General features: G+C 36.8%; 1 protein-coding gene across 1 annotated transcript in view; it reads right to left on the bottom strand.

Annotated features, from left to right (window-relative positions):
- The window catches only part of LOC122792903 (CUB and sushi domain-containing protein 1-like), a 4,548,980-nt gene that overhangs the window by 921,492 nt on the left and 3,602,663 nt on the right, over positions 1 to 24,825 (bottom strand). Inside the window, exon 47 of the mRNA XM_044060461.1 lies at positions 21,356 to 21,532. Within this exon, the coding sequence (XP_043916396.1) occupies positions 21,356 to 21,532 (177 nt within the window). The remainder of the gene's footprint in view (positions 1 to 21,355; positions 21,533 to 24,825) is intronic.

The raw sequence follows: 24,825 nt of genomic DNA, 5'->3' as shown, positions 1-24,825 counted from the left end.
TCATAGCAATAATGGCTGATGGGGTGGTGAAGGTCATGAGCATGAGTCTGTTTTGAATGAAACTTAAAAATTATTTGATTCAGGTGACATTTACTAGAAAGGGATGCAGTGATGATATTTACATGATTTTTATTAGTTAGGGGGAGGGTTAAAGCACTGATTTCAATGAATCTTTTTCAGACTCAGCCTAGGAGTGCTGTTTTGTTAAGTGACTTGTTCAGAGTAGGCAGTAGAGGCTGAGTGAATCGAACTCTGGAAATCTGGCCAGCAGGAACCACTGGTTAGCAGCTCCTTAATCCTGAATCCTATCAACTGCAATGAAAAGAGACAGGAATTGAGAAAGGAAGTTAAAAAAACGAGGGAACAAAAATAAATACATACATAGCTAAATAAAATAAAAAGACAACAGTTTGCAAAAGACAATAATGCCAGGTGAATGCTGCACTGCAGAATTATCTTAACGTCAGAAGCAGTAAATTGAGAATGAAAGGTGCCCGTTAGAAATTTAAACAGGGCTTTGGCTACTGATGTTTGAAAATGGGGGAAAATACCACTTATGGTTCATTTTTATTTATGTCATTATAGCATTGAAAGACAGAACCTGGGTTTCCTCCGGGTGCTCCGGTTTCCTCCCACATCCCAAAGACATGTTGTGGGTGGATTGGACATGCTAAATTGGCCCTAGGCATGAGTGCATGCATGTGTGTACTTTCTGTGGAAGATTGGGTGGCAGGATGGCAACACGATACTGTAAAACTCCACTGCCAGTCATGAGTGGACAGTGATCCGCTGTGGTGACCCCTACCAGGGAAAAGCTGAAAGAAGAAGAAGAAGCATTGAAAGACAGAAGTGAATCATTTGATGAAATTAAGTAACATGTGAAGTTATGCATACCTATTATTATTATGGGTGACATCGGTTGTAGTATATGATATAAAAAAGGGAACACAGGAAGAGGAAGAATTAAAGGTGTCAAAGGGGAATCCTTAAAACAGAGATCAATTATTTGTCATTTTCAGATTTTTTTTAGAAACAATACAATGGGGGAAGGAGGGTTAGTCAGGCCATGAGGCAAATATGCACTTACATGGGGAAAGTATGATGTGGGAGAGGGCTTACAAGGTTTAAGAGGAGTGGCAAGGAAAGCAAAAGTGATAAACAGGTTCTACAATTATGGTGGAAAGAACCTTTAGCAATGAGTTTGTTTTATCATTCAGTGAAAGAATGGCACATGTTTTTTTAAGAAAAAATATAATATAGAGTATTCAAAAGTAGAGAGGTGAGAATATCACAAGTGAAAAAGTTGTAAGTGTTTTAAGGGAAGAATGTAAACATTTGTTAAGGGAATCAGGATGTGGAATGCTTGCAGGAAACTGTGATCTATATACAGAATAAAGAAAGGATAAAGGAAATGTGACAACCGTCTTTTTTCAAAGGAAACCTTATTTAACTAAAAAGGATCAAAGTTTCATAGGCTAATAGGTATTTACTAGGCTAACAACCATAAGGGCCATTTTAAGCCTAGCCATGCATCCCAAATCTCTGATAAGTTTTGGTACCCTTGATAAGTGTAACCATGGGATTGGGAGACAAAACATTTACAAGCAGGGGCCTGGGAGATGAACCATTTACAGGTTGCCTGTGTCCATTATAGACATAGGTGCCAATTGTCCAAGTTACTTTTGAATTGGGTTAGGGAAGCATACTGCTTTACATGGATGGGGAGCCTGTTCCAAAGATGGAGTAGTCTCTGGTATACATACCTGTCTCTCCAGCAGGTCCTATTTATATCAGAGGTGAGGTTTAATTCTTTAGAATGGGTAATTCAGGTGCTGTTTGTTTTGTGGATATTCAGGAGGTCCATCAGAGCGGGGTCTGACAATGCCCTGTATGCATCTCCCCTCAACAGCTTGTAGGAGACAGAATACAGGGATAGGCCCTTGAGGTAGTTTGCATAGGACATTTTGCTTATGCCCTGTATTCTTTTAATGAGGAACCTCTGTGAACATTCCATTTGCTGGATATGTTAGATATATGCCAAAAGAGGCATTGTACTCAATAATAGGTCTGATAAATGACAAATACAATGGAAATATGACTTTCTTTGACCTAGATGCCATACCTTTGTTTATAAGTTGCGCAACATAGAATGGTTTCCTCACTACTGTAGACACTTGATGGTCAAAGTCTAGATTACTCTCTATATGTATCCCTAAGTCCTCATCTACTATGTGCATCCCTAAGTCCCTGACTACTGGGTTATCTCTAAGGGGTGTGGTGGCAATATGACAGTTACTAGGATACTATTATTCATTTCTTGGCATTTAGTTTTAGTTCATGGCTCTGACACCAGTTGTTTGTCTGTATCAATCCTTCTTGGAGAACATTTGTGTCAGTGTGAGATTCAATGACAGCTCCTAATTTGAAATCATCTGCAAATTTACTCAGCTAGAGATCACTGACAATAGCATTGACTTCAGAGAAGTAAGTGCCAAAAAGGAGCGGTCCAAGGACAGAACCCTGAGGGACTCCAATTTTGACTGGCTTCTTTGTAGTGGCAGACTCCCCAGTTCTGTTTTCCTGGTTCCTGTCTGTGAGCCAATTGGCTATCCACTGGGTGGCATATGGGTTTATTCCTAACCTCTAGAGTTTGTCAACAATGCCTGAGTTGGGTATTGTGTTAAATGCCTTGGCAAAGTCAAGGTAGGCAGTTTGAACTATTGTACCCTCATCCATTGCTTTGGTGACCTTCTCAAAGAAGTCCAACAGGTTGAGTAAGCATGATCTGTCCTTGATGAAACCAAAGTGGGTTGGGTACAGTGACTGGAGGTTTACTATGATCATTGTTGATCATTTCCATGATACTTCTTCCCATGGTTTTGCATACAGGACTAGAGACTTATGGGTCTGTAGTTTTCAGGGTCTGTAGATGGCCCACCTTTGTGCATAGGTATGACTGTTGCTGTACTCCATTCATGAGGCACGAAGCCTGTTTGGAGGCTACAGTTAAATAGCAATTCCAGAGGGCCTGATAGGTCAAGTTTTATACTATTTTGAAGGCATCTTGGGATATTGTCATGACCCATTGATGCAGTGTTCTTGGCTTTAGACAGAGTATTAAGGACCTTCTCCCTAACAAGTAGCGTACGGCACCAGGACTTCACGGATCTTCACGGAAGTATATCCACAGTAAATACCAAAATCTTGCTTAGTACTGCTTATTGAAGAAAGGATACTTCCACGTTTTTTCTGTATTAACGCACTTTATTGTAAAACGTTTTCGCCTCAGTAACAAGAGAGGCTTCATCAGACAATGAAAACACCAGTAGCACTCAATTTAAACATATGAGAAGGAAATGATGTCATTTCCTTCAGGATCTTCGTTCCATTTTACTATAATTCAAATACACTTTCTTGTATACCATATCAACATCTATGATTCACATAAAGGTGTACTAAAATTCACCATATCATAAGATGGTTTAGTTTAGCAAAATGTATATATTAAAAATACATAAAAAATTATATATAACCGATCCATTAATGGGAACATTAAATAAGAAATAAGAAATATTAAATAAGAAACTGACCAACTCTCAATTAATATACAGAGAATCATAACCTCACCATAAATTTTAAAAATATAAAAATATATAAAAATGATACATTAAAGTATCATAACCACACCTGGGTTGTTTATACACATTTTCCTGCATTAAACAAGTTTCCCTTTCTTAACCTATACTTTAAAAAAAAGGTTCAGACAAGAAAGAAGTCGTAGAGGGTAGTAAAACCACTACCTTAAATAACTTTTATATTTCAGTACTGCCAAAATATTACATGCCTCATTCAGCCCTGGGTAAGAAAAGGCATCCAAGCGTAATTGCCATTCCAATTCTCTAATTTCAAGTAAAAGAGGTTGTGGTCCACCTCTTATGCCCACATTTACACAATCTATTCCCATAAAGCTAAAACTGTGTCCGGTATAATTTAAAATATGTTTAGAAAGGGCGTTATCGCCCTTTTTGTTTCTTATAGCATAATTATGTTGGTAAATACGGTCCCGTAATCTACGGTCCGTCTTACCAACATAAAATGCAGGGCAACAGTTACAAAGCGCGAGGTACACCACAGATTTAGTATTACAAGTAATCTTATGTTTGATGGTATATTTATTGCCATTCACTGAAAAAGAACACCCAACTTTTAAAAGTTTGCACCAATTACACATACTACAAGTGAAGGTACCATTTTGTCTAGAATAAAAGGATACTGGTCCTTCTCTCGATTGTAATAGTTCTTTTAAATTGTTGCCCCTCTTGAATACAAATGAAGGCTGTAAGCCCAAGGTCTCAATTAACTGGGAATTATTCAAAATGAAATGCCAATTTTTCTTAATGATTGAACAAATAGCATTAACATGTCTATTGTATGTAATTACAAGACTGGACTTAAAATCAACTCTAGTTGTTTTTTGTGTAATGATTGATTCGTCAAGAACAACTTGATCCTCCAAGAGGTTCAAGGGTGGTGTATGGCTTCCCAGTTCCAGCCCACTTATGATAGTAATATCCACTTTCCGTTGTAAGAGAAGGGGTTTATAAAAACCATTCTCCCTCTTAAGCGAGACTTCATCAATTAGACCATCAATGAACTCAATAGGGTACCCTCTATTTAAAAACATGGTCTTGAGATTTAAACACTCAATGTCAAAGGCTTCAGTGGTGTTACACATGCGGACAGCTCGAACTAGCTGACCTTTAACAATTGACTTCCTCTGTTTCCATGGGTGGTTGCTGTCAAAATGGAGGAAGCCGTTACAGTAGGTAGCTTTCCTGAAGATACTTGACAAATACTGATGGTTAACAACATCTTTAACCAGTTTTACATCAAGATAATCAATTTCTCTGGTTGAAAATTGGTGAGTAAATTTTAAAAAAGTAGATGAATCATTCATGTACTTAATTAAATTAGTAGCAGTTTCTTCTCCACCATCAAGAAGAATAAACACATCATCCAAGATTGTTTGGACTCTAATCCTGGGCTTATTGGTGTGCCCTCCTTTACAGCATGGGTAGGGAACCTGGATTCATTTGAATTTGGTTCTCCGACCGCTTCGGGTCCATCGGCTACAGGAAGCAGTTCTACAGGTAATACCATTGACAGTATTGCTAACAATCTTAAAACACTTGATGATAAAATGTTGAAAATAAGGAAATTTCAATTAGAAGTTTCTTATTTCAAACAATGTATAAAAGAGAAAGTCATTCCTAAGGGTTTAAGGAGTTCATTTGCCCCTACAGGGCTATTCCAAGACATTACATTTATCAATGAACTGTCTAGCCTTTTTGATAAGCAAGGACTAGAATTACTGGAGTTAATGGCACAACACTATTCAAGGCAGATTGACGCCTTATTGGTTGAAACTAGCGAACTGGATGATAAAATCAAAGCTGACTCTAACTTTGTGAGGTATAAATACGACTATAATCGTATTTTCCAAAGCATTGATGCGTTGTTGGTGAAATTTAAATCTAATAAAAATAAAAAACTGATTAGAGACAGGCAAGCTTATTCTAGCCATCTTGCATACCCTAACTTACATAAATCTATTAATAGGAATAACTTGCAACTCGTGCAGCGCACCAACAACACAAATGATAATATTAGAGAGTCTGCACCTCTTGTCTGTGATGACCTACCTGATGGAAGTAATTACGACCTTGATTTCACGGATGATGATCCGTTGTCTCAGGAACCGAGAAGGAGTAATAGGATCCGAGATAATTACAATAATCAAGGGAACCGTCCTAATTATAGAGGCCAACAGAAGCCTTTTTTAGGACGGAAGTACCACCAGAGGCAGAACAACAAGAACAAATCCAAATAGACTTTAATGACGGATGTACTGAGATACCTCCGTCTGCACCAACTGTCCTGACTAACACCAAAGGGGACTTTAAAGTCTATAATTTTTCTAACATACATATTGATAGAGAATTGATTGATTTGTTAGCCTTTGGTTTATCCTTTGTTCCTGACCAAAGTGTTTATCTCCCTAAAGTTCTCACAGATTTAAAATGTTTTGTTCGTAGTTTGAATCTTAAAGTGTTACTTCAGGGTGATTTACCTAATGATAAACCTAGCTTTAAAATGCGGAGTGTTTTCAATCCTCCCTTACACCCTTCTCTTCATATGTTTGAATGTGCTTGTGAATTAGATTTAAGGCAACTTTTTGAAAACTTGAAATGGTTTGATAATAAGTGTAATATCTCGCGTGACCAAAGAATTGGTCTGAGAAATTTACGTGACATGCCGATCAGAGTGATCAAACCTGACAAGGGTGGAGGGCTTGTCATTTTTGACAAAGAAGATTATAATTCTAGGATGTTAACAGTCCTTAACTCCCCCGCATATGACACATCATCGTTAAATGAGATGTCTGGGCAGCATAATAAAATTAAAGGGTATTTCAGAGACCTCTTTATTGATGGGTGGATCGACATTGATACCTTTAATTTTATAAACATCTCTTTTCCTAGGATCCCAATTATGTTCGGGATCCCAAAAATTCACAAAAATTTGCTAGACCCACCAATGCGGGCTCTGATTGATGGAAGAAACTCAATCACCCACCCTTGCGCTAGAGTAGTGGATCACATCATTTCAAAGTACCTTAAGCTTATTCCTCAGATATGCAGAGACTCATGGTCCTTTCTTCAATCTATTGACAACATCCCCTTCGATGTGTCTCTTAATTTTCTAACAATAGATGTTGTTGATTTATACACATCTATCCCACACCAAGAGGCTATCGAATGGGTTGATTTAATGTTGTCAAATTTAGAGGCCCCTAGGGATGAGATTGTAGTGGTCACACAACTCTTAGACATTGTTTTGTCTTCCAATTTCTTTATTTTCAATAATTGTCATTACTTACAAAAAAGAGGTATTGCTATGGGCTCCCCCTGTGGAGGTAGTGTAGCAAATTTAGTAGTTGCATACTGGGAGAACACCTACCTCTTGAATAATATTACATATCAAAGGTCAATAAGATTTTACACTCGGTTTTTGGATGATGTGTTTATTCTTCTTGATGGTGGAGAAGAAACTGCTACTAATTTAATTAAGTACATGAATGATTCATCTACTTTTTTAAAATTTACTCACCAATTTTCAACCAGAGAAATTGATTATCTTGATGTAAAACTGGTTAAAGATGTTGTTAACCATCAGTATTTGTCAAGTATCTTCAGGAAAGCTACCTACTGTAACGGCTTCCTCCATTTTGACAGCAACCACCCATGGAAACAGAGGAAGTCAATTGTTAAAGGTCAGCTAGTTCGAGCTGTCCGCATGTGTAACATCACTGAAGCCTTTGACATTGAGTGTTTAAATCTCAAGACCATGTTTTTAAATAGAGGGTACCCTATTGAGTTCATTGATGGTCTAATTGATGAAGTATCGCTTAAGAGGGAGAATGGTTTTTATAAACCCCTTCTCTTACAACGGAAAGTGGATATTACTATCATAAGTGGGCTGGAACTGGGAAGCCATACACCACCCTTGAACCTCTTGGAGGATCAAGTTGTTCTTGACGAATCAATCATTACACAAAAAACAACTAGAGTTGATTTTAAGTCCAGTCTTGTAATTACATACAATAGACATGTTAATGCTATTTGTTCAATCATTAAGAAAAATTGGCATTTCATTTTGAATAATTCCCAGTTAATTGAGACCTTGGGCTTACAGCCTTCATTTGTATTCAAGAGGGGCAACAATTTAAAAGAACTATTACAATCGAGAGAAGGACCAGTATCCTTTTATTCTAGACAAAATGGTACCTTCACTTGTAGTATGTGTAATTGGTGCAAACTTTTAAAAGTTGGGTGTTCTTTTTCAGTGAATGGCAATAAATATACCATCAAACATAAGATTACTTGTAATACTAAATCTGTGGTGTACCTCGCGCTTTGTAACTGTTGCCCTGCATTTTATGTTGGTAAGACGGACCGTAGATTACGGGACCGTATTTACCAACATAATTATGCTATAAGAAACAAAAAGGGCGATAACGCCCTTTCTAAACATATTTTAAATTATACCGGACACAGTTTTAGCTTTATGGGAATAGATTGTGTAAATGTGGGCATAAGAGGTGGACCACAACCTCTTTTACTTGAAATTAGAGAATTGGAATGGCAATTACGCTTGGATGCCTTTTCTTACCCAGGGCTGAATGAGGCATGTAATATTTTGGCAGTACTGAAATATAAAAGTTATTTAAGGTAGTGGTTTTACTACCCTCTATGACTTCTTTCTTGTCTGAACCTTTTTTTAAAGTATAGGTTAAGAAAGGGAAACTTGTTTAACGCAGGAAAATGTGTATAAACAACCCAGTTGTGGTTTGGATACTTTAATGTATCATTTTTATATATTTTTATACTTTTTAAAATCATGGTGAGGTTATGATTCTCTGTATATTAAAGGAGAGTCGGTCAGTTTCTTACTTAATATTTCTTATTTCTTATTTAATGTTCCCATTAATGGATCGGTTATATATAATTTTTTATGTATTTTTAATATATACATTTTGCTAAACTAAACCATCTTATGATATGGTGAATTTTAGTACACCTTTATGTGAATCATAGATGTTGATATGGTATACAAGAAAGTGTATTTGAATTATAGTAAAATGGAACGAAGATCCTGAAGGAAATGACATCATTTCCTTCTCATATGTTTAAATTGAGTGCTACTGGTGTTTTCATTGTCTGATGAAGCCTCTCTTGTTACTGAGGCGAAAACGTTTTACAATAAAGTGCGTTAATACAGAAAAAACGTGGAAGTATCCTTTCTTCAATAAGCAGTACTAAGCAAGATTTTGGTATTTACTGTGGATATACTTCCGTGAAGATCCGTGAAGTCCTGGTGCCGTACGCTACTTGTCAAGGACCTTCTCCCTAGTTATAGCAGGGGTTGTTATATTTGATGGTATTTCCTGAAGGAAGGTTGAGGGGGACAGAGGTGTAAAGTTGGAGCTGAATTTGTCAGCCTGCAGGTTTGCTCTATCATCTGGCTCATTATAGGTGGCTCCATTTACAATGAGCTCTGTCCACAACTGTGCCTTGCCTTTGAGGTTGCCAACAATCTTAAAGAATGCCTTGTGGTTGTCCTTGGCCTTGGAGGCCAAATTTACCTAAAATATGACTTTGGTAGACTTTATCCATCCTCTGAGTTGTTTCTTTAGTTTGATGAGAATGATTTTATTCTGTTGGGTGCTGTACCTCCTAATTTTTTCTATGATTTTCTTCCTTCTCTTACACAGAGCTTATTGATTTTGTGATTCCACCAGGGTGTCTTGTTTTTTTACTTAGTTCTGTACTTCTTCCTGGTGGATACAACTACATCTTTGCAGCTACTAACATGGTTGTATAGGGTTTCTGTGAACAGTTCTGCACAGGTAGCAGTGTTTTCAGGTTTTATGGCCGCTTCCAATTTTGCCAGGTTATCACTTAATAGAAGGAAGTTAGCCTTAGAGTAATTCCTGAATATTCCAGGGTTAGCTGGGGGTTCCAGGTTTTATTTTTTCTTCAGAGGAGACCATTTTGAGGTCTAACCCTACCAAAGAAGATATTACACTAGGGGGTGTGCAGTGCTCTCCCATATTAGTGAGGATCAGATCCAGTATCGCTGCACCCCCTGGTTGGTATATTCACAATCTGGTCCAGGGAGTTCGTGTTTACAAAATTCAGGAATCTCTGTTCCTCTACGTTTGTTGTCAAATAGGATTCCCAGTTAATAGTGGGGTAATTAAAGTTGCCATTGAATATGACATTGGGTTGGATGGTGAATGTTTCCAGTAAGTTTAAATATATGGTATGGGTTTCCTGGGTCATAGAGGAGGACCTATAGCTTGCAAGGAAGTGGTATTGGATTTTGCCTATGGTGACATGGAGTAGCTCTAGTGCATTGTCCTGTTTGACCAGCCTTGAGGTATATTTATTTTTGATGTAACTCAAGATACCTCCAGCTTTAGTCCTGGTCTGTGTAGTAGCTGGTCTAAATGTGTGGAAGGCATTATAACCTTGCACTGTCAGTGTGCTGTCCACAGCTTTGAACCATGTCTCAGTGACCTCACAGATGACAGCATTCTCTAGGGTGAAGAGAGGTTCCAGGGAGTGGAGTTTTTTCTTTAGACTCCTAGCCTTGAGTAGTAATACCTTCATATGCAAATAATTACAAATGTAGGGAATGACAGACAAGGATGGATGGATGAAATACAAGGAATATTAAATTAATTAATGAAAAGCTTGTTCCAGGTTTAGATGGGATATGGTACAGCCTATATGGACTTTATAAAAAAAACCGGAAGACAAATGGAGCATAGTTTGTTAGCATTTTGAATGAATGGCTTGAACAAAAAGGTATGCAGACTGAAAAGATGGTTCAGACAGTCTTTGTAGTTCATAAAGGGAAAAACATAAACAATAAAGCAAATATAGAAAATTGGAGGCCCATTGCCTTATGCAGTACCAATTACAAACTGTTATTAAATGTTCTACAATAAAAATTGTCTCCAAAATAAAAGTGTTTATTTGGTCAATGCATTTTTTGAGTGAGGTGTAAGGTATGTAAAGGAGATGTTAGAGTTTAGAGAAGTGGCAAATGCTATAATAAAGAGAAACGGCAAGGTAGAGTTATAGTATGGGATATTAAGAAAGCATATCACAAAGTGAGGCATGAATGGTTATGAATTATATTACATAATGCAGAGGCTAGAATAATAAGCTGTTATAGTCTAGTTATGAGATAAAAATAAAAGTAAATATAAATTGCCTGGATACAAGAACAACAGATGAAGAAATGTTTACGATAAGGCTGAGTTGTGTGTTGTTTGTATTAATAATGAAAGCAGCAATGCATGGGACTGAAAATGTTTATATCTATGCAAGTGGGAAATTAAACAAGGAGTTAAAATTCTTATTGTAATAATAAATGCTAACAATTTGGTTCTGTTAGGAAATTAAAATATGCGTATGAGAAAATATGTGGGATTGTGTTTAAATAAGGAAAAAAGTAGATGAGCAAGGAGAAAGGTCTGCAACAGTAGTATATAATAAAATGCAAGTTAGGTAAGGTGAAGAGAGTGAAACAACAGAGGAAAGAAAAGCTATAAAAGGAAACAGAGATAATTCAGTTGTGGAATGCATTTTGAATTTTCATTAAAAAGAATTAGTACCGTGATAACAACATTGTGTTATTTTACAGGGGGATATTTGTTAACAGAGTAAAAAAAAAAGAAGGAGTTAATGTACATGAATTTTAATTTCTCCCGAGGATTAAGGTTAACCCTAATGAAAATAAGAATTACTTGTAATATTGTGAATAAAGGGGTTTAAGATTATTGCACCCTAGTGTTCATTTTGGTTTCCGTATGTATGTATGTATGCATGTATATATGTATGTATTATACTGTGGAGAAGGCCCAAATTCAGAAATAATTATTTTTGACACAGATTCTGAGGTTAAGTTATGTTGACATTAAGTGATGAAATAAGAAAAGAAGAAGTGGGTAACAATATGCATGTGCTACAAAAGGAAGTCAATGCATGTAGTCAGCTCTTTGTCACACAGATATAAAACAGTGACTATAATGCAGGCAGTCTCTGACTGATTAGCAGCTTGAGTGTGGGTAGAAGTTGGTTTTGGGGGTTGTGACTGATGGGATGCTGCTGACTTATCCATCCTTGCGGGGACAACTCTGGCTCACCACATAGGAACACTAGTGGTTGCACATATGAAGCATGGATCTAGGGAGCAAGCACTGCTGTTTACAGATACATATTCCACAGGATTCACTACATGAGGCACACTCCTCTAGGTGTCCACATGCAGTGGAGGTTAAGGAGCCACTAAGTGGGATCTCCAGTAGGGCAGTGCAGGCTGCCCGAGGGCCAGTAAGCTGTCCTGCTCCCTATCACATGACTTCTTGCTTCTTCAGAAATTAATGGGCCAATAGAGATTTTGGGGCAGGAATGAAGGTGGATATTACAGTATTAAAGAAAAAAAGAAAGACTGGTATTAAGTTATTACAATCAAATGTTTCTTGGTAGGCACATGAAAAGAATAGGGAATGAAAAAGGGAATTTATTATAGAAAGGAGATATATAAATGGTTGTATAAATTGTCAGATTTTATTTGGAGGTTATCTTTGAAGAAGCTGTCTGTGAAAAATCTGAACTTAAATATTAAGCAAAAAGAAGAGAAGTTTTGTATTAACTACAATTGTGTAAGTAGAGAATATATTACATGCTTTTTAGAGACTGTAAAAGGTTAAAAAGTTTGGGAAAGTGTTGCAAAAGTTTTTCTGTATGAGTGCTTTAGCAATGTTATTATTATTTTGTATGATTTTACACAATGTATATGATAAAGTCAATAAGGAAAACATTTTATAAACAGAATATGTATAACTTTTTTGTAGCAGCAAAAGTTTGCAGAATTCTCAAATAAACACTGAAATTTAAGAAATGTGTTAAAAATCTAAAACTTTGTTTATGGCAGCTAGAGTCAAGGGAATTTAAAAAAAATAGTTTACACACACACACACACACATATATATATATATATATATATATATATATATATATATATATGATATAACATCTAATTTCATAACATTGAGACCAGAACATCTAAAATGCAAAACATCTAAAACCCATAACATTAAATTTCATAACATCTAACAGTACAAATCACATGAAAATAACATCCCCTCCACATATAATGACACCAAACTACCAAACACACTTTTTACTGCATTTCTACAGGGGAGGAGTGATACAGTGGGGTTAGAAAATTAACTTTTTCCCACTGTAGTGCAATCTTGGAGTTAGTATATTTAATTTACAAGGGGTGTGGAAGGTGGAGCATCCCACATGGGTGGTTCAGGGGAGCTTGCCCCCTGCAGAAACATAGTAAAAAGTGTGTTTGGTGTCATTATATGTGGAGGGGATGGTATTTTCTTGTGATTTGTAGTGTTAGATGTTATGAAATTCGATGTTACGAATTTTAGATGTTTTGGGTTTTAGATGTTCTGGTCTTAATGTTATGAAATTCGATGTTATGGGTTTTAGATGTTTCAAAGTAGACCCATATATGTATATATATATATAAGGAGAGAGAGAGAGAGAGAGAGATAAAGATTTAGATATATACATGTATACATATATTTTATGGTTTACCTTCAAAATGTTGCAAAACACGTGGGCAACTCTTCATATACCCATTTCATAATGTCGGAAACAGCACCGTTGAATCCCTAAAAGACCGAATCCGCTTCCCAAAGAAAGTGGACCCTGTAGGAATACTGACTTTCTTCGAAACACTTTCATTTCTGGATGTCTCCTAAGACCATTATGCAGGGGGGCAAGCCCCCCTGCACTCTCCCACACCCCCTGCTAATTTTATATTCTAACTCTGAGATTGCACTACAGTGAGGGATGGGGTACTTGCCCCAATCCCCACTGTAATGCGATCTCCACTCAGAATTCCGAATTCACATGAAAGAATGCATACTGGCATTTGCTGTTTTGTGAGTTCAGCAATTTCTGGTTTGTTAATATGAACTTTTGTATACATCCTTTCACACATCTGACCGTCACAGATGTGCACTTCAACATTTTAAAGGTAAACTGTATTATATATATATATATATATATATATATATATATATATATATATATATACACACACATATTAACTAAATTGCTTCATTGATGGCAAACAAGTAGGTTTTATATTAATAAAGACGTCCTACTTTTTTCAGTAGGTGATGTGGAATTCTTTACATCCACTTAAGCTGCCATTAATTCAGATAGATGGGACTTTGGTTTAAAGTCTCATCCAAAGCAAAGCAGCAAAGCACTGCCTAAATCAGTTTTCTTGGTACCTTGCCATATGTTTTCTCCACATCTAGGAATACCCAGATGGATTCTTTCCTCATCTGTAACTTCTTCCATGCTATCTGTCTCCCAGCAAACATCTGGTTGGTTGTGCTGCACCCTGATCTAAACTCAAACTGCTCATTCCCAATCTTTTTTCTACTAAATATTTGTTTATCCATCATCCTCTCGACTTTCATGCAGTGTGAAAGGAGTTTGATACCGCTATACTGCTCTCGGTTGTGAATGCACCCTTTGTTATTGTACATTAGCATCAGGATACTTCTTGTATGATTATGTAGGATATATCTTTCTCTCCATACTGCTATGGGTACCCTCTACCACTGTTTCTCTCCTAACTCATCCAATAACTCAATCATATCTCCTGTGATCTCATCTGATCCTGCTGCTTTCCCTAACTTCATTTTCCTTAGTGCTGTTCTTATTTCTTCTACAGGTGGCTTTTCTTCCTCTTTCATCATAGGCTGTGTCTGGGACAGTACAGATTCTGTGCAGTTTTCTTCAATCCTTCTATCTGCCCTTGATGTCCTCTGGACAAGTGAGCAGGTTATTATTGGCATCCCTTATGAAGGTTGTGGGATGGCTATTTTCTTTATCTTTCTGTCTTTGCTTGCAACCTAATAGAGTTTATTTGCACCATAGGCTGAGCCACTGTGCATGGGGTCTGAATGGAGAGATGATAAAGTCAAAAAGGGTCTGAATGGAGAGATAAAAATCAGCAAAAGGTGAGAAGTATTGCTGGAATTGAATTTATCCTCAAGTCGTACTGAGTATCTTCCTGAGCTGGACCCTGTTTTTCACAAAATCTCACCAAGATGACACTGATATATGGACTGCATTTTATATAGCACATATCATGGAAAGAAGGAGGTTAAAAACTAAAGAAGATAGCAGGGTGCACAAGTCCCAGGTTTAAAAATTCCCCAATTCTGGTAGGTGCATTGGTACCAGGGCTGAAAAAAATGATGGTGTAGAATGCTCAAGACATGGAAATATTCCAACAATGGGGCTAGGCCAGGCCCAGAGAGAGGATGGTCCCCTTTTTGTAGAAGGAATTAGCAGTCCACAAAAATCACAAAAATTGATAAGCCAAAAAAGAGCCTTACTTAATAGGATTAGTAATGGAGAAGTTAAAGAAATAGAAGATAAGGTTATGGATTACCTGCAAAGTGATGGAATTAGTGTAGAGAAATTTAACTCAGATAACAACACAATAGAACAGAGCAATGGACACCCAAATTAAAGAGAAACCAATGGAGTGGGAATCTAATCAGTTGACACATGAAGATACTTTGGAGCGTCCCATAGGAAAGCAGTACAAACATTTGGTTGGAGCTATACAGCAAGGGACAGAACAGGAAAATGTGGCAACTTTGACATGGTCAATGTCATGGAGTGATAGGCAAGTGAGTTCCTATATGAAAGAGTAATGGATTTCACAGGGTGAAACTGAAGATACTGTATGTAGCACAGGAAAATGCCCTGGAACTTTCTATAGAATGCCCACAGGAAATGGAAGACAAAGAATGTTCACTCAGTTTAGAAGAAAATGATCTAAGAGAAGAGTTGCTTCATTTAATAGAGATGGCTAAACATATTAAAATCAATGAAAGAAATATACTGCAGAAGATCAATAATATCCAAAAGTTAGAAGTTTGATAAAACAAATGAACACAGTTATTAGGACTGTCAATAGAGATTCATGTGATATAACAGAAGTAAATAGGATATATTACTGTGCAGCCAAATTAATAACAGATACATTTCTACCACAAGAACACAGGGTAGCAAAGGAAAGGAAAGGGAAAAATCGAATTCCATCATGGAAGTATTGAATAGTGAAAACTATAAAGCAAATAAGACAAGAAGTATCACTGTTAGAACAGTATAGAAGAGGGAACAGTGCAACAAAAATACTCAGAAAGATAGACATTATAAAAACAATGCACAGTATTATAACGGATCAGGATTTATCATGGACTATCACAAATAATAAACTAAAAATATTAGCACAGGCAGAAATACTTAGAAGATACAGAGATAAATATAAACAAAAGGTACAAAATAAGCAATTTATTGATGACCCAAAAAAAGTTTTATAGAGAATTGGGAAACAAGATAAAAGAAATTGAAAGACCACCAAGAAATGAAGAAATAGATACATTTTGGAGAAATATTTATGAAGATCCTGTGGAAGAACATAACAAAAATGCTAAAAGGATAGAGAAATAAAAGAAAAATTAAGAAGTTCAAATGTACAGAATATGAAATGGGATGAAGTAAGCATCATACAGACTGAAACAAAGTTAAGAAAAGCCTCTAATTGAAAACCCAAAGACCAAGGTGCAGTACCTAATGTCTGGCTAAAAGTAACATCTTTGCATGAAGATTTAGCCATGAGTAAGAACTATTTATATGCACACCCTGAACAGACACCAGCATGGTGAACAACAGGAAAAACAATGCTCTTGCTTAAGAGCGAACCTGTAAGCTACCCAAAAAAATAAAGACCAGTAACTTCCTTCTGACGATGTATAAACTATGGGAACACTTCACAATGCTGAAATCCTGAAAGATCGAATTTCATATGGTCAAGACCATATAATCAAACTTTTGGAATCTAGAGATTGTGAACGGAGATCTGCATATAGTGCGAAACTGGAGATTTTATTTTTCCTCACTGTACTGTGATCTTGGAGTTGGAAGATTTAAGTAGCGGGGATGTCGGGGGGTTGCAGGTGGGCTTGCTCCCCTGCAGAAACATTTAAATTGTTGTTTTTTTTTTTTTTTGATTTGTTTCGGAATTTCGAAATTCCTAAACATCGATCATATGGTCTCAATCATATGAAATTCGATGTTTCGGAATTTTGAGATTCTGAAGTGAATCCATAAACTCGGAATGTCAAGATTCTGAAGTGAATCCATAAACTATACACTGGAACTGATGCCTACAGAGTTTATAGTCATTTAGAAGAAAATTCAATTATGGCAATAGAACAAAAGAGTAATAAAACAAAGTCATATGGAAGAAAGGATCATTTGTTGTTAAATAAAGTCATAGTGGAGAACTGTAAAAGGGGGAAGAATCTAACTATGGCTGTATAGACTACGAAAAAACATTTGAGTGTATCCCACATTCATGGATAAAAGAGTGCTTAAAATGTCTTAAGATACACCCTACATTGATAAACTACATCTCAGTGACCATGAAACAGTAGAAAACCACTTTGCACTTAAGCTATGATCAAGGACAAATCATTATTCCAGAGATAAAATTTTAAGGGGGGATATTCCAGGTTCACACTCTGTCACTGCTGCTCTTTTGCCATGCCCTTAACGCAGTAAGCTGTCTGCTTAACTGATTAGGTGATGGATATAATTTGGCTCCCAGAAAGCAGCAAAGTGTAAAGACTTCTCATCTTCTCTTTGTAGATGATTTAAAGCTGTATAGATAATCAGATGAGGAACTGAAAGCACAACTGCAAGTAGTCAAAACTTTTTCTGATGATAAAAAGATAGTCTAGATCACATCATCTAATTACAATTAAGTGAACGTTTGTTTGTCAAACACCAATTCAGTGAACATACTTTTCATCGAACAAAGTTTTTAGTGAAAAGTTTCCTAAAGCAAACTGACTGTATTCTGCCCTAGTGACCTTAAACAAAACCAAAAAACTTAGCACTTACAGCAGTTTCTCTCCTCCAGTGTGGGGAGCTGCTCCCCACACACCCACCCTAACTAAATATACCAACTCTGAGATCGCACTACAGTGGGAAAAAGCAAATTCCAGACCGTGGCCAACCACTGGTTTGCCCTAGGAAACTTTTCACTGAAAAGTTAGTTTGATGAACAGTATGTTCCTTGAACTGGTGTTTGATGAAGAGGAATTTGCTTAAATGTGATTTGATGATGTGATAAGGGTGTGATATAAGAATGCCATTTGGTCTTCATAAATGTGCAAAAGCAACCTTTAAAGTAGGAAAGATGTTGAACCAAAAATTCATCAGTTTGGAACAAGAATGTGATATAAAAACTTGAGCAAGAGGGAGTGTATAAATATTTGGGAATTGATGAAGGATCAACAATAAAACATGAACAAATGTGAATAAAACTCAATAAAGAATATTTTAGAAGAGTTAAATTAATCCTGAAAATAGGGTTGACATCTAAGTTCAAGCTATAAACCAATTTGCTCTTCCTGTTCTAACTTACAGGTTGGAGTGATTGACTGGCCCTAAAAGGTGTTGGATAGATTATATAGAAAAACTAGAAAGGTGCTTCATGCTCATTAAATGACTTATAAAAATTAGTGCATGCCAAGATTATATATTCCCTGTTCAGAAAGAGGTATGGGCCTCCTTGAAATTGATTACATGTATAGATTTGCAATCGTGGGACTACATACATATCTGCTCACTTCACAAGACCCAAACATAGTGAAAGTTTTGAAACATGAGGAGAATAAATCTAAGATGACTTCCCTGCTTAGTCAAACAGAAGCATATTGGCGTCAAGTGGGAATGGAAATCAAACAGACGTAGATAAAAATCAGGCAGCAACTGAATGTGCCAAAAACAAAAGAAAGAATATAAGGTGAAGGACCAGATGAGAAGAAAGGAAATGTGGAAAATGCATAAATATAGTTGCAAGTATAGAAAAATTCTGGAACAACCTCTTGTTGATCAAGCACAGGAATGGTTAAGGAGAGGCGAATTCAAACCAAAAATGAAAGGTTAATATTTGCAGTCAAAAATAGTGGACTACATACACTTTGGTTTACAAAGTCCATTGAACATGTGAGAGAAACAGACAAATGTAGGTTCTGTAAAACAAAACTGGAACAGTTGTACACTTTGTTGCTGGTTGTGACATACTAATGGCAGAAGGATTGTATACTGAAAGACATAATAACGTGGCAAAACTGTTGCACCGGGGGATTGTGCAAACATTATAATATGGAAGCAGCCAAAAAAACACTGGAAACATGAGCCACACAGCATTATAGAAAATGATGAAGTCTACATTACATGGGATCACCCATTACCAACAGTTGAAAAGATAGATCTGAGAAAACCAGATATAGTGGTCCATGAAAAGAAGACAAAAGTAGCATTCATCACTGAAATTGCTACAACCAGTGACTACAATCTATTGCATACAGAGAGACACAAAGTCATAAAATATCAGGATTTGTGGCAGAAATGTGCGCAATATGGAAGAAAGATACGCAGACAGTTCAAGTAGTAGTAGGAGCAATGGGTCTTATAAAAAAGAATCTACAATCGTAGTTAGATATGTTACCGATACATGCAACTCCATACATATCGCAGAGGGAGTCATTACTGGGCACACTGCAGGTGCTGCGAATAGCACTTCTGGATAACATCAAAGATTGAAACAATACTAATTTCATGAACTTTCATCATACTTTGACTTAGGAATGGGGTCTATTCCTATCATGTTATTAGAAACCCAAAAGACTTGGTGAAATTTAAAAAGACAGAAGCTGAGAGAGTGCTTCTGATACTGTGTTCTTTACTACTATGACTAATCTCCTAGCCTCTTTGCCAACTGGTATTCCTTCTTAGCCAGTCTGTCTTTTGTATCTTCCCAATTCTTCTTGTACTCCTTTTTTGTTTTGATGACTTCCAGGACATCTGCATTCCACCGCCAGCTTTCTTCTTGTACCTTATTTTATTTCCATACCAGGATTGGTAGCATATCTGTTCTTTAGTCTTAGTTTTAAGACACTGCCATTCTTCTTTGATTCCACCTATTTCTTCTTCTTCCTGAGGTGCTAGAGCCCTGAGTACTTCCTTGAAATCTTGAGTTTTCATTCCAGTCAACTTTGTGACTTTCAGGTTATTTCTGTTGACCTAAGAGCCCCTTCACTGACCATTGCTTGCAGCTGATTGTGGCTACAAATGGTTTATGTTCTGTGCCGACTGTTTAACTAAAGGTGACTTTCCAACCTCTGATTCTATGCCAATGCCCTTTCCTAACTAGGAGGAATCTACCTTATTTATATGTTGGTCACTACTGTATGTGATTTTGTGACTGTCTCTCTTGCTGAACCATGACTGGTGTCTTGGCTTCCCCTTTATTCCTGTTGCCCACCAACATGGACCTAGGTAGTCCTCATATCCTGTTCTATCTGTCCAATATGAGCATTTAAGTCCTCCATATTGAACAACAACTCATGTTGTCCTGCTATATCTAGTAGATCTTGCATCTGTTGTCTGAATGTACTCTTTTCATTGCTGGCATAAACCTTATGTTGGGCACAGGCTGAGAATTTGAATACTGTACTAACTTTACAATGGAAACTGATTGCCATGAATCTATCACTAATTCTGATTCCATCCCTCACTGGCTACAGAAGGTTCTCCCTCACCAAAATTCCCACACCATTGTCTGTCTTCCCACTCAGTAGTAGATTCTGAAAACCATTTGCTGCATTGTCCTTCCAGCTTGTCTCCTAGATTCACAGGATGCCCAACCTTCTACGTAGCATTATGGCATCTACATTCAAACTGCTGCCTGTCAGTCAACTATTCTGAATGTTGTAATCCTTGGTTCATTTTTGCCAGTTTTATTGGCTCATGTCCAGCTTTTGCTCAACAGAACTATCCATGATAACTGAGGCTGGGCAACTGGACACCTTCCAGCCAATAGCTTATTGATAAATGGTTGCATGGTGGGCACAGACTGACAAACAGAAACAGACAGACTCACTGTTGGGTGGCATAGGTTGGAGAAGGCAGGATCCTCAACCCACTTATGACTGCAAATGCCCATGCCCATTTTGGTGCGCATTTGTCATTGTTCCCAAATCACACTATGCACCACAGTTGTTTCCTCAAGCAGCTGCTCTATGCAGTTCTTCCACAATAGTCCCCGACTTTAGTCTGTGTTGCTGCCCATAACCCCATTCAATTTTTTTCTCCGCAAATAAATTGGAAACACCAAGTGTGTGTGTGTGTGTGTGTGTGTGTGTGTGTGTGTGTGTGTGTGTGTGTGTGTGTGTGTGTGTGTGTTTGTGTGTGTGTGTGTATTATATTATATTTATATACATATACATAAATATATCTTCATCAGGTGGCAGAAACCCCACACAGACAGGGAAAAAACATTCAAACTCCACACAGGCACTGTCCAGAGGTCAGAATCAAACCCTGTACCTTGTGGATGGGAGGTGAAGTCAATCATGAATTTACCAAAAGTGCATATATGGTTTTAAATAGGGTCTGATTAAAAAATCAACAACTCATGTGGAGAATGCTATTTATCTTGTAAGGTGGTCGAGAAAATACAGCAATTATTTAATTGTTGCATCACCTTCTGCCATTACTTTGATTCATATCTCAACAAATACGTCTCTTACCTGAGCAATCTGGTGCAGAACCTGTCCATGTTCCATTTGAAGTACAATGTCGAGTAGTCAAGCCTGAAGTCTTATAACCTTCCCAGCAGGCATAAACAACTGAACTAGAAAATACAATCCCATCACTGTACACAATCATTCCATTAGCAGGAGTCCCAGGATTTCCACAGGACACAGCTGAGAAGAAAAAAACAAATAACACTTGTCAGATTTGCAAAATAAATGTGATAATATGTTTACAGGCTGAAATATTTCATTTACTAAAACAGCTGCAGAAATCTTAATCTATTGGCAGTGCAAACATGATAAAATTAACAATAATTACCATTATAAATAATGTTATAGTTCATGAACTCAATGAACTAGCCAAGGGTTATACATATTTTTGATCAGCATGCATTGGATAAAACCATTCATGCTTCTTGCAATATATTATCATTCCTAATATTTGTGACTGCCATTTGTTAGTAAAGTAGTTACTTTAATACAAAAAATGAATAGTCATTTCAATAAACCAGTTATCATATTTTCAACAATGGTTTGGATGGCTGATAAGCCGTGATTATGTGGAATACCAGAAAAAAAAAAATAAAAAATAGCATTGTATACTACCATCTGCCAAACTGAATAAAAACTGATAGGTGTCTGGAATAAAGCCAAGAGCAACCTTTAAAATTCAATAAATAAAATTAGGCAATGCTGCCAAATAATAACCCTTCCAGGATGCAATCTGTCTAAGAGGTGAATACTGACTAGGAAATACAGCAAATACTGAAAAGTGCTATAATGCAATTAAAGTGGTTTTCAAAACAAAGAACTTTTGTTTCTCTGTACTCTTCAACATGAAGGACTTTATACCCTCATCCTTGCTCTGTATATGTACTAACTCGGACTGCTGGACCTCATGAAAAGGAGAATATTCTCAGATTCTGCAACCTTTGACTTAGTATAAATATTACTTTTTAGACCATTACTCTCAATATATGTTCTTAGAAATGCACCTGAGGTCCTCAGACATTCAAAAATAACCCAGTGTAAGTGGGGATTTAGAACTTACAGCACTAAGATATGTACACAAGTAAGGAAATAAAAGACATTAATATATTAATCTAGGTTAGTACTGTAAAAAGATATTTCATCACACATGTACTGTAACTGCAACTCATCTTAATTGTTCCTTCCCTAGGGAGGATTTGGCATAATAGTTCCTTACCTCACGGATGCAAGGTACAGGGGTTGATTCTATCACCTGGTTCATGGTTAGACATATAATGGTCTGCAGACTGTAGGATCATATTTAACTAACTAGTGCCTATAACTACAAGAGCTTACTCCTTGTCACTTAGTGTATAATAACTGATCAATTTTATCTTAAATATTTTACAATGTCAAGCAATAACACATTGGATGGTAGTATGTTACTCTACCAGTGACACTTTAATGGTGGTAATTAAATAAAACAAAAGCTATGATCATTTTTATTTTTCATATTTTAATTGGAATTGTGTCATTTGGTTAGTGATTTACATTTCTGTCAGTTTAAGAATGCATTTGAGTATGCTTTGTGTAGTCTGAAATGTGTTTCAAACTTTGCATCTTTCTACTGGGGCACAAGTCTGCAGAGCACAAAGAGATTTGGCATAGGTTGCCTTTGCCTATTCTGTACAGCTGTGCAATTTTAGAGTTAGCATATTTAAGCAATTTTTAATTTATTTTATTTTATTTTACATTTGTTTATAGGGATGGTCCAACTGGGCTAGTAGCCTTTTTCAGTGGAGGCCCAGAGAAAAAAGGTCCATAGAGTAGTAGATACAAAGAGAAGACATATATTTGTAAAGCATGATAAATTTCAGATATAATTATACCATCTAACATTAGATCACAAAATGTAGCATATTACAACCAAGACTGCAAGAAAAGATCACATGCAGATATACATATACAGAGTATACTTTTTTTTTCTTCCTTTTTTTTTTTTAGTGAGGTCTGCAACACTATATGGGGGGGGGGGTTGTCCCACCACAACAAATTGTTTTTTTATATTCCTTTAGTACTTCATTCAAATTTAATAAAAAAAATAGGTATACCACTGCAAATAAACTTCCTACCGTACTCACAGATAAACGGATCAAAATAAAAATAATAAACGGTGCAGAGCGCAAAGTTCAGATCCCAAGAAGGAGCAACCTGTTTACAAGGAGGTCACAGGTGTAAACCTCCTTTGAAGACTTGTTTTACTACAAACAGGGAAGAAAGAGGAGGATCCATGGGCAGACATACGGAACTAGATACAAGATAAACCTTTACAGAGGAATAAGGGAGGCTAGAGGAAAGTACCTTAAGCAAATATTTTGGCAACAGTGGTACAAAATCCCTGATGGGCCCCTGGTCATTGGTTAGGGTAAAATTAGAAAATTACTTCCACTTACCAATATATGACTTTCTAGAAGCAGGCTTTCTTGCCTCATTTACTACCTGTGGTACATCCTTGTGGAATAAATGCCTAAAATATATTAGAACTGAATCATCCAACAGTCAATTGAAGTTGATTTTGATTGCAGTATATCAAACTTCTCCCTGTCTTGTGTGAGTGGATCTTCTCTGTGAGGAAGCTTGTAGTAATTGTCATTGGCCAAGTCCATGAGAAGGGAGAACCAATGTTGCCTGGGCCAAAAAGGGGGGTCAACACAATGATTTTTAGAGAATCCTTTTAAATCTTCAGAATTACCCTGGATATCAATGATAAAGGTGGAAAAGGATAAAGGAACATTCCCTTCCAAGGGAATGAAAATACATCTGTTTTCCAGGTTTGCTTGCAAGGAGCCCTGGAGCAAATTGTGTTTAGTTATCCATTTTGAAAGCAGGCAAACAGATCTGTTTGAGGTGTTCCCCACAACTAGATGTGTTCCTGGAAGACTCAGTCATTCAATTTTCATTCATGAGGGGCTCTTTTGATCATGCTCAGCTTATCTCCCTATGTTTTGTTCTGACAAAATGTAAGATGCGTAGAGGGTTAAGGAATACTGAAGAGATACCTCCTGAGTCACCACAGCTAGCATGCATAGGCGGTATGACCTTGTACCTCACTGCTTCTTTATGTACCACATGACTGTTATATTGTCTGTAGTCACTTGAAGAGGTCCTGGTGACCATAGGTAATGGTGACATTTCAAGGCATGGATAATGGTTAAAATTTCCTTTATATTGATGTGCTTGGCTCTTTTTATGTTATCTTGTTTATCCAGTTCAACTTTCCTTATTGTATCTGACCATATCCGATCCCACAGCTCTTTCTGAAGCTTAGATACAGGTCTCTGATGCCTCCCCAATCCATAACTCCTTCAGTTCTTCAGAGTACATCAGATCGAGTTTGCCTACTTATAGTCACAGGATTTTATCCCCCAAAAACTAAACATGCCTACTTAACATAGTGGAAAAATATGATGTAACCATAAAGAACAGAAAGATAC

The sequence above is a fragment of the Protopterus annectens genome, chromosome 2.part0 (assembly GCF_019279795.1).
Source record: "Protopterus annectens isolate FY-2018-M chromosome 2.part0, PAN1.0, whole genome shotgun sequence".
NCBI classification, from domain to species: domain Eukaryota; kingdom Metazoa; phylum Chordata; order Ceratodontiformes; family Protopteridae; genus Protopterus; species Protopterus annectens.
This window is presented reverse-complemented; position numbering and strand designations above follow the sequence as displayed.